At 34.0% G+C, this 17,318-nt stretch overlaps 1 protein-coding gene across 1 annotated transcript; it reads left to right on the top strand.

The window, feature by feature from the left end:
- The first annotated feature begins 3,674 nt into the window (after nucleotides 1-3,674).
- Nucleotides 3,675-13,291, top strand: LOC114165804 (AUGMIN subunit 7). Its single transcript, XM_028050388.1, has 10 exons — nucleotides 3,675-3,981; nucleotides 4,333-4,555; nucleotides 5,212-5,297; nucleotides 5,866-5,927; nucleotides 7,349-7,440; nucleotides 7,542-7,667; nucleotides 8,987-9,077; nucleotides 10,314-10,421; nucleotides 10,928-11,026; nucleotides 12,900-13,291. Exons 2-10 carry the CDS (start codon nucleotides 4,422-4,424, stop codon nucleotides 13,092-13,094), a joined length of 993 nt encoding a protein of 330 aa, XP_027906189.1. The 5' UTR covers nucleotides 3,675-3,981; nucleotides 4,333-4,421; the 3' UTR covers nucleotides 13,095-13,291.
- Nucleotides 13,292-17,318: the final 4,027 nt, after the last annotated feature.

The following is a 17,318-nucleotide window of genomic DNA, read 5'->3' as shown; positions in this document are numbered from 1 at the left end:
CAATTTTTAATGGTTTAGTGAAGTTCAGTACATTTTGCCCAACCCTACCTGCAACCAACAATGGTATTGTTACATATCATCATTCACAATCCATGAATCCTATCACTCATGCAAATTCATTCATCTCATACTTTATAAATGCATACACATATATCACAAAATAGTATTCATCCCAAATAAATGAGTGCCAACATTTAAGTACCTGCAATTCCATACAATCAAGCACAACCCACAACCATAATTCTTACACCAAAATTCCTAAGAAAATTTATTATCACAAAACCAAAAATCATTGTAGTAATGCGTGACATATTTCTCAAGCTACAGACATTTAATCGACGATCCAACCGGTCAAACCATAAAATAGCATGTTATGAATCAAATGTCAAAATTTGAGCTCAATCCAACGGTTAATGAGTCGGGAAAGTCAATTTTACTAAAACTACGCATATCAGAAAAATACACAATCGCCCAACGACCAAGTCAACTCGCCCAGCGACTGCGCGATGCATCCAAAATACGAGAAATAACGTCAAATATCACAGTTTCATGAATATTTGAACCCCTAACTCAGAAATATACCAAAAACTAACGTTTTCCCCAAACTTTTTGTAACATCCCAATTTTAGTAGCTTGAAACTAATAAAAATAGGGAGTTGCATCATAATTCCAAACCAGATAATCCAGTGTACATAATATATTAATACAGTCTTACAAAAGATATGACTATAAAAATATATCAATTATATACTTAAACTAAACTAGTAAACTCTATGCTTAAATTGACCCCTGCTAAAGCTCCCACTGGAAAGCTCCTACACTGGAAAGCTCCTCCACAACCTAAAACGATGGATCCTCATCCTCCAGAAGTGCCCTTGACACTGCAACCACATCTGCTCCCACCGAAAAGGTGATCATCGCAAAAGGAAAACATACAACACGAGACAGAAACACAGAAAGCAAGGGTAAGCTAATAATGATTTAAAGAAGGTTACATTAGAGTAAGAGCATAATAACAATCAATTATTACAAATTCATACAGGAACATTCCAATACTCACACACCATTCAACTCTAGACTCAATTATTCGGATATATGCAATTAACATCGGACCTCTTGGTGGCTTGCACCGTGTATGATTCCCAAACTCTGATGAGTTTGGCCTCAAGGGGTTATCACCCAATCATCACACTAGGTAAGTCTCCTTTGCGCCAAAGACTTGATCGAGTCCAGTGGCTAAGACCTCTTGTTATTCCTCACGACATAACTCATTATACTCTATATGAGCCTTAATGGTTATTGGAGCGTCAGGATACCAACCAAAACTGAGTCCTTATGTCTTTGCATACCCTACCTCATCCACACTTAGAATTTCTCCATGAAATTCCTCCATAATTCACATACAACAGATCCATATTCACCCAATCTCACTCAAAGTATACCAAGATAATCAAAATAATCCATTTCAGATCAATTAATGCAATAAAACACATCAAAACAACAAACACATGAAAATCTGGCAGTCAGCGCTCAGCCTCAGATTCCAACGCTCAACCTCAGCATTAAAATTTTGTTCCAGACCTGCAGGGGTCCCAACGTTGGGGCACCGCTAGGCTGGCGCTCAGCCTCATTCTTCTCGCATTTTTCAGCGCCAGGCACCGCTGGACTGGCGCTCAGCGTTGATCCTCTCGCATTTTTCAAGGCTCAGCCTTGAATTCTAAGGCTCAACCTCACACCAGAAAACAACATATATTCTGGTTTTCACTGGGAAATGTTTCACTTGATTTCATGACCCAAATTAGCACCTCCATGGCAGTGCTGTCTAGTTTTCAAAATGGTTTTTAAGCAAAGTGAGATGATACCAATTAGAGCCATGATTCAAGTGTTCATTTTCCAATTCAACCTCAATTCACAGAATGCAATTTCACTTATACCAAACATCAAACAATTCACATTCCATCATACTTCAAACAATCAATTCTAATTACACACAATTACATTCATTGTATCCTCTAATTAAATCCAATTATCAGCTTCCCTTACCTGACAAAGCGACTCTGCAGACCCAAACCGCTCAAAGAACACCAAAATGCATCTAACTCCACAGGATGCTCTATCTACACATAGAAACATCATAAGAACGACCCGGATCTACCATTATGATCACTGATCAACAAAGACTCATATTGATGATTAAAATGTCGCATGCAAGCGGAAGAGAGCTCGCATGCAACAGAAAACAGAAAAGACTAAAAAGAGAGCGGAAACTCAACTTACGCGAACGGAGAAACTGATCGGTCCAATTTGAAGAGCTCGCCGAGAGGATCAATCCTACGGTCTCGGTTCTTCAATCAGCGACCAGAGAGACAGAACCTCTAGAGAGAAGTCAGAGAACTCTAGAAAAGTGGTTTCTAGAGAAATGGTGTGTTTTAAAATAATGAAACTCGTCTATGACAATTCTATTTATACTAAAATCTTTTAATATTAAAATAATCGAGTCTCACTATTTTTAAACCACTATGACTTTTAAAACGCCATTTTTTAGGATCTTACACTTTTTTCATATTTCACAAAACATTAATCGCATAAAATAGAAATAACATGAAACCCTAGCTTCCCTTACTTGGAAAGGGTTAGCAAAGGACTTCAACACCCGAACTGTGATGAACAGTAGCTCAAACAATAGCTTTGAGTGCTAGAAAACAGTGGAACGAGCTTAAAACGAATTCATTAAGACAATCCTAGTTGGAACTACGAAGAATGAACAAAATGGAGCAAGAGCATGAGTTGGAAGCTGACTTATGAAGAGTAGAGAACTGGTCTGAGTTCACTTGATGAGAAACAATGGCGTAACCGTAGCAGAGCTTCACAGTTGCTCAAAGAGAAAGTAAGGGAGAACTATTTTTCTGAAATAATAAGAATGAGTGGGTTAGGACAGGTTTTGGATCATTTAGCTCCCTATGGACCAAACTTTAAACCCATTAAACCTTGGGGCAGCCCTTAAAATTAGGACTGAAATAAGAGGGCTTTACATATTTCACTAATAATAATAATAATAATTATTATTATTATTATAATAATAATAATAATAATTATAATAATAATAATAATAATAATAAATCGACAAAATGTTTTTATTTTCTTATATTTTTTAATTTTAAAATTTTCTACAAAACCACTTATGTTCCTCCTGACATTATTTATTACTTTCTTCTATCTCTCAAATCAATTGAATTGTTTTGTTCCCACATTTAATTAATTATTTCAAAAAGCGTTTAACCTAAAATAATTTTATTTTATTTTGATTTCGTTTAAATTTTTTCCATTTTCTTCCACCGAACTGGGTAAAAAAAACTTTCAAAACCTTTCAAAATTTGAGATTTTAAAAATTAAATAATAATAATATTTTAATCCATTTTCTTTTACGTATTTCTAATTCATAATTTTTATAATTTTTAAATAATTTATTTTTATTTTTTTGAATAATGTGACGAGATAATATAAAAATGATTGAAATAGTGAGTTAAAAATGGATAATAAATTAAAATATAAAATATCCAAATCAAAATTCATTTAAATAGAGATGAGAATTCGTTTCTTCAACCTTTTGGGAAACTAATAAAGAAAATACTATTTATGGACAAATTTCTTAGAAGTTACCCTAGATTTTCCACAAAGTTCAAAGAGTGTAACAAACTTAAAAGGTTGAAAGTGCGAGGACAGAATGGGGATTGGATACAAGTAAAACTTGAATTGAAATCTTTAGCACAGAAAGGGAGTAACAGAAGTAAGAGCACCTTCCACCCAGAAAACAGGGTGTGGTTCGTTATTCATCATTCTCCATTTCTTTGTCCTCTGCATACACACTCTATCTCTTTTTTCTGTCAAACATTGCCGCTGCCATTCCGTCCGATTCTACGTTGTTCTCCACGCCGTTGTCCACCGCGCTACGCGAAACAGGAGAAGAAAGACAATTCTCAGGTAACAGCTCGATCCTTCGCCAATTCGCACTTGACTTGCGTCACTTCACGTGTCGCCCTTAGGTTTGGCGCAATGCCGTTGCTGGCATTTGTAATCGAGAGTGCACGGTGGATCCGTTTTTTGCTTTGACTACTATCGATTTTCAAATTTTCGTGTCTGAATCGGTTATAAAATTTGATTTTCAGATCGTTCTGGAGCTTTTTATTTTGCTAGGGGTGGCATTTGAAATGTTTTTAAATTGCAATTCACTTCGTGGTTATTTTAATTTTTAGATCTATGAACTGATGTGAGTGATAGTGTTGGTTGAGTTTGTTTCATAAATTGACATAATTTTGTCTCGCTTTATCTTAGTGTATCGAGAGGAGCACAAGGACCTGCTCCGTACTAAAGAGGAAGTGTGAGAGTCAGATGAAATAAGTTAGAATAAGTTACTGCAGAAGATGGCGTCGAGGCAAATGGAAGAGATTCGGAAGAAATTGGCGGACCTAAATTATCCTAGAGCGAATGCTCCTGCACAGTCGCTCCTATTTGCTGGCATGGAGCGCTATGCTCTTCTGGAGTGGCTCTTCTTTCGGTATCTTAGTTTTCTTTGCTTCTGAAAGTTCATTTATCTTTTTTGTATTTGAAGTAGTTGCTGGAAAACAGTTGCTGGAAAACAAGTTGATAGACACTGGAGTTGCTGGGTCTTAGACTCGAGTACTTGTCTTTTTATACAACCATCATCATGACTTTACATGGGTTTACTTATGCTATTTGGAACCCCATCTTGTTGCCATATTGACGCAAAAGCTAGGCGTAGTAGTATACGTGTATCCCATATGCGTGGTTTTTAACGATTTGTTGTGGGTCCTAATATACATTTACTGTGCTCTTGGACTTAGTGCAAATTCTTAAAATATGTTTTGGGAAGTTGTAGGCTGGTTATCTACATCCATTCAGAGGTGAAAATAGTTTCCGCACTCCCCTGTTTGTTTGCTTTTTTTTTTCCTCTTTCCAGGCTCTACATGAATTGCTTGAAAGAGTTCTGATTAGCAACGCATTCACACCAATACCTACCTTTTAGTATATCCAACACTACTATTTCTATTTTCTACCCTCTTCATGCGATGCTTAGCTCTAGCAATTCCAACATGGTCTGGTTTTTTCCTACATGCAGAACTACTAGTTACAAGTTTTAAGTATTCTTGTCAATGTTAAGAAGAAGTGATTTGGTACTTATATATAAAACAGGCTTTTAGGTGATAAGTCACCCTTTTCTCAACAAAACTTACAAGGGGATAGTCCTGATCGTGATGAGGAGACAGGTCGAATTCAGTGTAAGTATTCTTATTGTCTTGTTTTTAAATTTCCAATTTAGTTCACAACCAAGTATCCAAGCTTTCTTTCTGAGTTTGTGATTTGTGCAGACTTCTACATTTGTATGTATAGAAGAAAAAAGTTGTTTGTGTTGTGTTATCAAGGTTGTGCTATTTGATTTGTTTTAGTGTACCACTCTAAGTCAACCATCCTTGAATGGTGTAGTTTCTGAGTTCTATTCTGTGTGTATCCTGCAAGAAAGAACAATTTCATATATTTTTTATGCTGATAGGTGTGATGTTATTCCACATTTTGTAAAATTTTCCAATTTCTTTTATGTTTCTTTATAAAGCTCTGGTGAAACCATCTGTTTTTTTATTTTATTTTTTCCATCTAGAAGTTGCTGCATTTGAGTATCAATTTATTTGTGCAAGTTGGTCTGTAAATTTCCATTTTCTTATTCATCTTCCTGATGCACAATGTATATCTTTTTAGCGGGTGATTACTTTTAAATAAATTTGTCTCTTGCACTTTTTGATTGTGCTTTCTCTCGTTGTAACTTTGTTTCTCATGACTTGCAATTTGCAGATTTGGCAGAGATTGCCAAATTTTTGGGTATTACAACAACTGTAGATACGGAAGCCATTCAGGTTAGTTATTTTGATTTCTTGGCTTACCAGTTTACTGAATTTGTAGCTATAAGAAGCGTTAAAGATAAACTGCTGGGTGCATATGGACTTCTTAAATTCCATTTTTTCTGTTTTATGAGCCTTTTTAGTTTTTCAATAGGTTTGATATTCTACTTTTGTTGGAGATCTCATATTGATTAGTGGTATGATATGATCAAATAGTGTATCTAAGTAAGGTCAACCTTCACCTCGTGAGGTAGCTTTTGGGAATTAGATCCTATTCTAGTAGTTGTTGTTGGGCATATTGAGCCACCCATTGTTAGGATGTTACCAACCACTAGTCTATAAAATTCGTGGTTGACATGTGTAGCCCTCAGTGTGAGGCTTGTGTGTGGATATCCTATACCAGTTAGATATTCGGCTAAAATAATGTAAATAAGAGGCAATCCTTTCCTCACGAGCAAACTTTTTGGGGTTGAGTTAGATTCAAACTCAAATTGTAAGAATTCTTCTATATCTCCTTTTACATTGTATTCTTTCATATATATACACACACACACACACACACACACACACACACACAATTTGTCATATGGTCTTGCTCTTATTGCTGATAGTAATGTACTTATTGATCTTTTTTTTTTGCTGTGTTCTGATCTCTCAAGCTATATTCTCCTGTGGTATTTGTGCATACCTTCTGAATTGTTTTGGCAATGTCCCATTTTTGGGTTATTGATTTTAGTTATTTGTCTGAAATCTAATAAGTGATCGCAATATGGTAAAGATTATTATTATACTTGAGCTTTACATTATTAACGGGAAAAAGTTGCTTATGATTGTTTTTCTGAATTATATGTACCAATTTTAGTGATCCTATTCAAAACTGTTTGAAAGAGTTGTTTAGATTAGCAGATGTAGTATCAGGGAATATTAATGCTTGTGACTACCTGGACGCATTCATAAAGAGATTTTAGTTATCTTTATGGAACATATTTATAAATTTTAAGTCAAGGCTTAAAGCGGAAAGAATAATTGGAAAGTAGCTGAACTGGGAAGTACTAGTTAATGTGCTAAATAAAGCGTAGGAATTGATTGGTCTGGTTGTGTCTTATTCTCTATCTAACTGACATGTACCATTAATCATTAATAGCTAACCCATTGAAACTTCCCTAAAATTCTTATCTAACCCTAATGGTTTAATAAAAAGGAAAGTATTCTTGTGTCTTAATAAAGAAAGGAGGTTGCTGACAGGCTTTTCCAGTGGTCTATATTTGTCCTGTAAGTTGTGTCCATTGGTCTATCATCTTTTGATTATATGGAGAAGAGTGAATATTTAATATTTTATGTCCTAATGTGATTTGCTATGCATTACAGTGATATTCATGTGTACTTGTAATGATTTTACCTTGAAAGCTGGTAAATATTATTCAAATATGTGATAGGGGCATGGAAGCTATGAAGACCGCACTGAAATGCTTCGTCTTATTGTAGATCTAGTGGAGGCAACAATATGTGCAGATAATCCGGAATGGAGGTTGTCCATTGTCTTAAATATTTCTCACTGATGATTTTCCTGTAATTTTTTTTTGCAGAGAAGAATTGACATAAATTTGGTTTTTATTCTGTTTTCTGTAGTGTTGACGAGCAGGTAGCCAAGGACATTCAATTGATAGATTCTATTGCAGAAAAACAAGCACAAATATTTTCTGAAGAATGCAAATTGTTTCCTGCAGATGTTCAGATTCAGTCTATATATCCATTGTAAAAGTTTCTTCATTTACTTATTGATATTTACCTTCCCATTCTGTGATTATTTGAGTAAATATCTTTATTTCATAATGATGATCCTACATTTGTATCTTAACTCACCAAATTATTTAACATTTGATATAGGGTTAACATCTGTAAGACATTAGAGCATATCTTTGAACTGCATTAGCATGGTTTATGATGCAATATTAAGTGTTGCTTAAAAGTTCTGGGAGAACTATTCCGAGGGTAAAATTTAAAATATTGCATGATTATGCACAGGAACCTTTTGTTCAATGGAAGATGGAAGGCTAAATATTTGGGTTGATATTCAATTATGTAGAATACCATCAAATTTTTTGCATTAATTTGTTCTTTAGAGCATTGATTGTGGCAAATGCTACAGAAATTATTGATTGATGCATGGCTTAATAAATTAAAATGGCTTTTGCTTATTGAATTTGGGAGGAAAAAAAATTAGGGAGCTATTTGTCATTTTCCAAAAGCTGGATCACTAGGTACAATGGCATTTTCTATTACAATCGTTCTTATTTGTAATCAGTCTGATAGGCGGCAGTATTGAGATAATGGGCAACTTGAAACTAGCTAGATACAAATATCTTACAATCTAATATAGAGTAGGAAACTAACAGAAAACACTACAGAACCACAGCCCGTCCCTAGCAGAGATCACATACTTCATAAATAATATCGGGTCATAAACATTTAAAAATAAGCTATGATAACGACTCTATAAATGATTCTCTAACCTTACTTAGTAACCATAAATGATGCTATATAATGCACACTAGACTCTGCCAGTGTCTTTTTCAAAGGACTTTCTGTTTGTATCATTCAGGGACTGCACAAATTTCTATGCTTTATTGGTATTTCTGTTTTCACTGTTTTTAACCCTTTTTTTGGTCTTGGAGAATATTTTATCCTTCTCCTTAATTGTGCATTTTCATTTCTGCCATTTGAACTTATTTTTCTTTAAAATGAAATAAAAATAATCTTGCTTTAAAAAGTAACAGGTAGTATAGGTTCGTATGCACTCACAGACTTACAAATTAAACATATAAAGAATTAAAATGGTTCCATCATTTTAAAGTTTTTTTATGCTTTTAAGATTATTGTGTTTCTTTAAAGTTGGGCACTCAAATGCTGCTTACACTTTGGATTCAGTTTTTGAATTCAATTGATATAAATATATAGAAAATATGTTCTATTGGAAGTTCAGTTGATGGAAATGGTTTATCTTTTTCTAGTAAAAGAAATGGTCTCCCATGAGATGTAGTAACATTCTGGTTTTTTAATCAAAATATTTTCAGGCCAGATGTCTCTGAGCTGGAGTCAAAGTTTTCTGAACAATCAAAAATATTGTTGAATCTTCAACAAAAAGTTGATGACTTGGCGTCCAAGGTAGTGAACTTTTCAACCCACTTGTCTTTAATAGTCATATGGTATGATATCTGTAGCTGGGAATTAATCAGTAGATTGAATTATTTTTTGTCCGACTTTTTTTCTTTCAAGCCATATTGTTTCACCTAGTTAGTGTACTGTATGTTTGACGATTTTTGTTTTTTACCAAAATAAACCTATGATAGCACTGTTTTTCAGTTTCTTCCCAGATAGTTTCCAAATACTTAATTTTCTTCGTTGATCCTCTTTCTCTGCCTTTAATCTTGCCTTTTCTAATTTTTTCCAAGGATTTATTGAAAGAGGACATAGTTTCTCATTGACACTGCATTATGTTTTAGTTTTCCTCTGGTGATCCTCTGCGAGTTGAGCTTTTGATTAATTGTCATGTCATGCATTTCTTGTTTAGTACTGCTATTTTTTTCAAATATTGTTGTGTTATAGATTTAGGCAGATGTTCTTATACACTACTCTACACTAAGAGCTAATAAAAATTTACTTCACCATTTGATTGCTGTAATTTAATTTTCTCATCATTTTGAAAATAGTTGCAATGCTATATTGAATTAGTTGAGTCATTTGCCTTGCGAATTTATGAAAATAGGAAATAAAATGAACTCAAGATGACACTTTTATAATTATCGGTGAAGATATCTGCTGGCAATGAAGAAAAAACACTGAATACTTTTTGGATTAAGAAAAGGTTTTGTTTTCATTTTCTATTTTCACAAATAATTGCATCAATGTTGCCATGTTTTTACTTATTTTCGAAGACTTCTATAGGAAATAGTAGCAACACTATGTTATTGTTCTCTATATATTTGAATTCTGGAAGTCAAGTGAAAATAAGGTAATATTTTTTATATTGTCAAAAATAATTACAACAAAGTTATCTTGTATTCACTGTCTCATGTTCTCATTGTTTCCCATACAAATCTAAAATCGGGAAATAAAATGGAAGCAGAACGCCAGTTTTCTAATTAGTTGTGAAAATAGGAGATTAAAACAGAAAGTTCTCCCAAACGAAGCTATTCTTTTCAATTCTTGTTTTTGTGAGTTTCATCTTTGTCTCTTCCAATTTTTGTCGACATTGTGTGCTATTTTTCCACTTGTAATTTAATATCTTATTTTCTTCTTCTTATTATTATGTTTTACAGGATGAGACTTTAATTTCAATGTATTTCTGTGTAATATTATCGTACATATTTTGATATTGTTGCTATCTTATCCTGTTTGTAGCATGCTTACCATCCAGATGAGGAGTATACAGAGGTGGAAGCCCAACTGAGGGCACATTTGGAGTCTTTCCTAGAAACAGCTAGAACATTCAATTTGATTTACACCAAGGTTTGATCATGCCTTGCTCTAATATGTTTTGCATTCCCTATCCAAATTACTTGAATCCAGTCAAATAAATATATAAGTGAAGAAAAAAATATGGCAATGAATGATGGAACTATCCTCGCTTTAAATTTCAATTAGTCAGGGTTTTTTTATTTCTAAATATACCATAATTTGAGCATCTAAACCAGAATAGCTGATTTCGGTGGTGATATGATCACTGTACTGCTGCCACTGAAACTGCTAATTTTAATTGACCCTTACGAAAACCTGTAATTGACTAGGTATAGCTCAGAAATAAAGGAGGGACATGACATGGGCATAGAATACTTATAACCATAACTAAAATTGTCAGTTATCTTGTACCTAGGTGATTTTGATACATTTTGCTGATATTAAATAGTGCTGTATACTTACAGTTTAATCACTAGTGGTGTACTTTAATGTATTAATTTTTTGGTATCACTAGTGGTGTACGTCTGGGGAAAGCTTTTAAAAAATTTCTTGTGTAGGAAATTCGTCCATGGACACACATGATGGAGGTTCCTCAACTTCATGGATTTGGCCCAGCAGCCAATCGTTTATTGGAGGCCTATAAAATGCTTTTGAAGGTAACCTTCTTATGCTTGGCATAAATGCTTTTTTAAAAGCATTTGATACTGTTTAAATTGTTAGAAATTTAAAATCAAGTGATGCTGATTGTGATTCTAAATTAATCTATTAGTGGCTAGTTACAGAGATACCTTTTCACAAAATACAGAACTTCTTTGTTTGTTCTGGTTGATCATCCTTGTTTTATTTATGTTGTTGTATGATTAGAGATATGATTAAATTGTAATTGTATATAAATTGGTACAAATCTCACTATAGAAGTTGGTTTTGTGAGATTGACTTAAATTTAAAATCCATTTTTTAAAGTAACATCAGAGTATATCCTATCAAAATTTGTTGGGTCACTGACTATTGGATTGTTATCAAATCAGCAATATATATTCTCACGTTTAAGATGTCTAATCCTTGAAGTGAGATAGTGAGTTGGAGATTCTATCGACTATAAATATGACCTAATTATATATTAAATAGATGCAAATCTTATTTTGTAAACTGGTTTTGTGAGATCAAGTTAGATTTATAATCCACTTTTTAAGACATGTAGTTCTTATTTTGTGCCTCTGTTAGATCTCTCCAATTTTGCTACTTAGAATGAATTTGCTCAATTGCTATAACTTTTTTTCTTCCCCTCTTTACCCCCTCTTTCATTTGCGTTTAGTCTTAAGCTATTAAGCCCTATTTCGTCATGAATTTCCCATTAAGTTTGTGAAAAGCAGGCTGTCTAGCATGCCTTTAAGTGCTTTCAGATGTTAAAGGGATAAACAAGTTGGAGACAGTAAATGGCAATCCCATCTTGAAGTTTTGGTTGATTAAAAGTTTATCCAATTCATAGTTATAATGAAATAAAACGTGTTTTTGCTGGCTGATCTGACGACTAAACGATATTTATACTGAACAGTCATTTTTGTGGCATAATAGCGTGATTCGAAATAGTCTTAAAAGTTGTAGTGTTTGTATCGATCTTGATGGAATAGAGAGATCAAGTAGATGTCAAAATTGCAAGCTTGACTGACTATATTTGTGATTCTGTTATGTTTGACTACGTGACCGAGATTTATCCCCCTATTAAAGGTTCAGCTTAGATTTTATCTAATTACTAACCATGTTTGGTGGGTCGACTCCTTTTTCTACCTGAATATGTATAGGCAAAACACGAGCGCTGTAAATATAGTAGATTGGTTTAGAGTTGTGCTTTAATGTTTAAGCGAGTTCGACCTCCACCCCAGTAAAGTTTTCCAATTTATAAAACCTAGTAAACCATATTGTGTTGGCAATATTGGACATAATATGCATTATTGATAATAATTTTGTTCATACACACACAGTATAATATTTTTAATAATGTTTGTAACAAATATGTCTGTCATTATAATCTTGTTCTTTCACACAAAATAACATGATGTTTAAACTAGTAAATTTATCTAGTTGTCGATCTTTTAGTTCATTGAATGGTACATTGATTATTATATGATTTGATGAGTATTTAACCGATTTGGATCACTGTGAAATTTTATAATTATGATAAACACTTTCAATCCAACCTTTTTTATATTTGACCTGTAGAAGTTAAAGTGTTGGAAAACATTCTTAGCACACACTTGCACTTTACTGTTTGTCAAAATTTATTGAAAATTTGTATTAGAAAAATGTGATTTCTAATAAATTTAAACTCAGACATTGAAAAAGTTTTATTAGAAAATGTGTTGCTAATATTTCTCCATAGTGTTTGATACTATTGGTTTACACTGAGCATTACATAAATTTTCATGTTGGTATGTTTTGTCAAGTGAGAGAATTGAGCTGTTAAAGGAACCTATGTTCTGAAAATATTCTTGCCTTCACCGACTATATTTATGTGGTTATTTGAAACAGTTTTTGGGCAACCTACGGAATCTTAGAGATTCGCATGCAGCTCTGGCCTTTGGTTCTTCTGAGACATCTGACGGGCCTTCTTCTGTCACACGAATAATATCTGAATGTGAATCTGCATTGACAGTCTTAAATCACGATCTCGGAATTCTCTCTGCTTCCATTGCTCGTGAACAGGGAGAGAAGATGAACATTTGATGAAACATGAAAAACTAGTTACTAATCCTTATTCTTTTGATTTTGTGAACTTGTGCATAATGTTCATATTGTTGACATAACATTGTTGCATTATCCAGACATATTTAGAAATTGCATGTAAGCAAGGCTTGTAAACACGTTGTAGACTTGACTTGTAAACATAGAAGAGAATACTTAATAAACAAATCATTAAAAAACTTCGTCACAGTGTTCAGGTAATATATATATATATATATATATATATATATATATATATATATATATATATATATATATATTAAATAATGTAAAATATGAGAATAAACTAAATAGAATATTAATCACCGTCTTTCATTAGATATCTCAGCAATGGGTAGGATTCTGCTTACTGCAATGCAATGATTACTACTTACATCGTCATACTAATAAGATTAGAATACCCTTGTTTGTTGTTGCTGCCACAAAAGCTTTTGATGTCATTTTGTCGTTGTACTTCTTTTGCATCCGTGCTGCGCCATTGTACCTTCGTCGCATGAGGTGTTTTTAGGAAGTCTGAAGTCTCTATATGGGAAACGCTGGATGTAGAAACAGAGGGAGGAGAGAGATGTTGGGCTTTGGTGGAGATTATATAACGAAACATAGTGTTTTTCTCTTTTGAATGGCTTAATTTATAATATTTCTGGAATGTTGAACCCCACAAGGAAAGATGATGTTAATGTAAGGTTTCAGAGAATTTGTTTAAGAAAACATCTTATTTTCTAAACAGATTTAATACTTTTGTTGTCTTAATATATATATATTTGTAGAAATTGTTCAGTATTTTTTTTTTAATTTTTTTTATCTAATGTGATCGTAATCTTTATTAAAAGAAATCAATGTGATTGTTTATGTTAAATTAACGTTAATGTTATAATGACTTTGCGGAATCATGAACATGTGGCAGAGTAATAAGGATATACGGCAGAGTTAACCTTCCTACAAATCACCTCTCATCCTAATTCCGTTTCATCCTTCAAAGTCTCGGTCTCGTGGTTGGAATTTCAACATAGGTGTCTTGTCGCTGCATGGGAAGGTGAAGGACATGTTCCCAGTGGTGAAGTACTCGAGCAAATATTTTTGCAAACGAATTTAGAGAATCTCTTGTATATTCTATCTCTGAATTTGTATCAACATAAGATCATTGTCCAAGTCTTCATGGAGATTTGGGAGGCTCTCTACTTTTTTTGGTTTTGATATTAGTAAAAGAATAAATAAGAGGGATAAAAAAATAAGGTGTTTTCTGATACTTTTCTTGTTAGTTATCCTTTTCCTAAGCTTCCGTTTATTTATTTTGAAAAAAAAGGTTTAATCTTGAGCTTTGCTGAACCTTGTGGCCCATGAAGTCGTCCACAGATAAAGTGGGGATCAAGAAGTGTAAAAAGGATAACCCCTTCACCATCAATTACGGGTATAACAACAATGCTAATGCCAAAGACCCCAAGCACACTGTTTTGAAGTCTCCCATGGGTTGTGAGATTGTTGTGAGCTGAGCTAGGGCATGTTTGGCATCACGTGTCTTTGTACAAACGAAAATGATATTCAAACATAAAATTCGAACTCAATTTTGACATGGGTGACGTGGCACCCTTTTTTTCTTTTATTTTTACTTTTTTTAAATCAAACAGAACCCATGATCACGTGCGCGGAGGTTATGTGCTGTAAACAGACGTGGAGAGAGAAAGTAACACAAAATGCAAAATTTGGTAGTTTTGGTGAGAGAGGGAGAGAGAAAGGCGATCGAAAGTGGATGCAGGGTGGAGTTCGCGTGAGATAGAAAGTCGGAGTAGAGGCAGAGGAAGGCGTTGCCGGAGAACAGGTGTCTGACCAGAACTCATCGACGACGTAGTATTCGGGGTTAGTGCTATTTTCAGAAGACAGCCACTAGGGCTTCCACAAATCGAAGACTTCCGGCACACAACAACGAGCATGGTGGGTAGAAACCTTTCTCTGGCCTTAATGTATTTGTTAATCGTTGATTTTTTAATAACCGCTTATATGGCAGAAACTGTGCGATTTGAATTCCGTTTTACTTATCTGTAGGGTTTCCCAATCATGGAATCATGTATTGAGGTTTTGGTTGAGTAAAGTGAAATTTCCATTTGGTTGTATTGTTGCTTTTGATTTTACCAGTGTACAAAACAGGACAGTTTGGGTGTTGAAATAATTGATTGAGGTGGTCAAATAATTGTTCATTTAAGGTATATAATATTTGTGAAATTCGTAACATTATGATTTTTTACAGATATGTATTTTCGTCATTGCTGTAAAGCGAAGTTCATTGGTGCTTTGAACGAAAAGTTAACTGTGGTACAAAAGGAGTATATTGCAAGCACCCCATTTTGGTGGTTTCCGATGTTAAAGCAATCATTGAAGATAAGTAGAAACGTTTATCTCAGTTATGTATTAAATGGGTTGAAAGAAGGGGTGGTTTTGATGTTGGTGGTGAAGTGGTGGACTTTAGTTTATTAGACGTTTGTTTAGGGTTAGGATTGAGGGTGGTCGGTGAAAAAATTGATTTAAATGAGGAAGTTGTGGAGAGTGAGACGTGGAATACTTTTGGGCGTCAAAGAGTTGATGTTAAGTTGATATATGATTTTTTGATGAAATTTGATGATGATGTTAGTGATGTTGAATTATTTTGCAAGCTATATGTTGTGTTAGGAATATCAGAGTTCTTGCTTGCAAGTAAAAAGGGTTGTGTTTTCCCTGTTATTTTTAAACTTGTTGATGACATGGAAAATATTGGGAAATATAATTGGGGTACATTAGTGTATGAGTATTTGGTGTTTAGTTTATGTAGTGCTTCGTTGGCGTTGCAGAACGAACCAAGTCGATTTGAGTTTTATGTGGTTGGATGTGCGTATTTGCTTGAGGTAAATTGATTTATTTTTTGTAATGTTGTATACATATGGTTTTTATTTTCCATAAATTGATTTTATTAATGATTTATGTTTTCAGTTATGGTCATTTGATCATTTGGTTGTTTGCCAATCAAAGTTCAAGTGTAAGATGAACTTGTTCCCACAATTGTTGTATTGGATGAATGTGAGCGTGGGTGACAAGGTCATGAAGACTGCGTTTGATTACGACATGGTTTGGACGTGTTTAACTATATTAGTTATGTTTGAAATCTGTAAGTTTTTATTGAACTCAGACATGTGTTTTCTTGTGTAGGCTATTGTTGATGTGGCGGTGTCAAAGGAAGAACTTGATCATGCTATTGTAAGAGAAGCATTTGAACATTTTGGCACTGAATACAAAACCCAAGATTTGAAGGACAAGGAAGAGCTAGAGCGTTTGGTAGAACATCATGAAGCAGAGATAGCTGATTTGGAACAATCTATGTCCGCATTGGATGAGTTGGTTGCAAATTGGAAGAGTCAACAACCGAAGGATGAGGTCGGAGATGAAGTTGGTGATGATGTTTTCATTGATCCACGTGCATCTGTAATGAGTGATGAAAAAGATGATGGTGCACAACAAAGCAATATGTATGACCGTATGAAGGCCCGACCTAGGATGCAGTTCAAGAGTGTTGCCACATAAACACCATATTCTGTTTATGGAAAGAAGAAGTTGAAATCACTACAAATTGGTTGATTTTGTTAATTTGAAATCACCACCCAATCCTAAGCACATGGAGATATCACCACAACTTAATGGAATACATCGTTGCATGACACGAAAAGATTCCTGAGCCGGTAACCATCGCTTCAGCATCTCCAGCATAAGGGGATTACATATTTGTAACGGTTTCACTATCTGCAAACACCATTGGAATGGTGTATCTTGTAGCCTTGCATGATGGCTATCCAAAAGCAAGCCGTTAATTTCAACAATGTACTTCGTGTAACAAAAGGTCCGCAACCGACACTAACATTCAATCAAAATACATAAATTATAACTTATTTAAAAATCATACCCAAATAATGATAACAACCAATTCATAAAAGTGTAATGTCAATACCTCCTCATCAGATTGTCCTTTACCTGCCATCCTTTCCTATTTTACAACTGAAAACATTTACCCTTGAATGACATAGTATCAAATAATTACACAAACCAAATAAAATTCCAAAAACAACAAACAATAACAACAATATCAAACACCAAAGCCCATCCCCTGAAACATAAAAAATTCCTATTTTCCATATCCAACCATAACTCAGTAACATTCGGCCACCACAAAATTAAAAAACCCCCAAA

The sequence above is a fragment of the Vigna unguiculata genome, chromosome 10 (genome assembly GCF_004118075.2).
Source record: "Vigna unguiculata cultivar IT97K-499-35 chromosome 10, ASM411807v1, whole genome shotgun sequence".
Lineage (NCBI taxonomy): Eukaryota > Viridiplantae > Streptophyta > Magnoliopsida > Fabales > Fabaceae > Vigna > Vigna unguiculata.
This window is presented reverse-complemented; position numbering and strand designations above follow the sequence as displayed.

Coding starts and splice junctions, on each gene's coding strand:
- LOC114165804 (XM_028050388.1), top strand. CDS start 4,422: ATGGCGTCGAGGCAAATGGAAGAGATTCGGAAGAAATTGGCGGACCTA. Junction 5,298..5,865: donor GGAGACAGGTCGAATTCAGT/GTAAGTATTCTT, acceptor TGCAATTTGCAG/ATTTGGCAGAGATTGCCAAA. Junction 7,668..8,986: donor ATTCAGTCTATATATCCATT/GTAAAAGTTTCT, acceptor AAATATTTTCAG/GCCAGATGTCTCTGAGCTGG.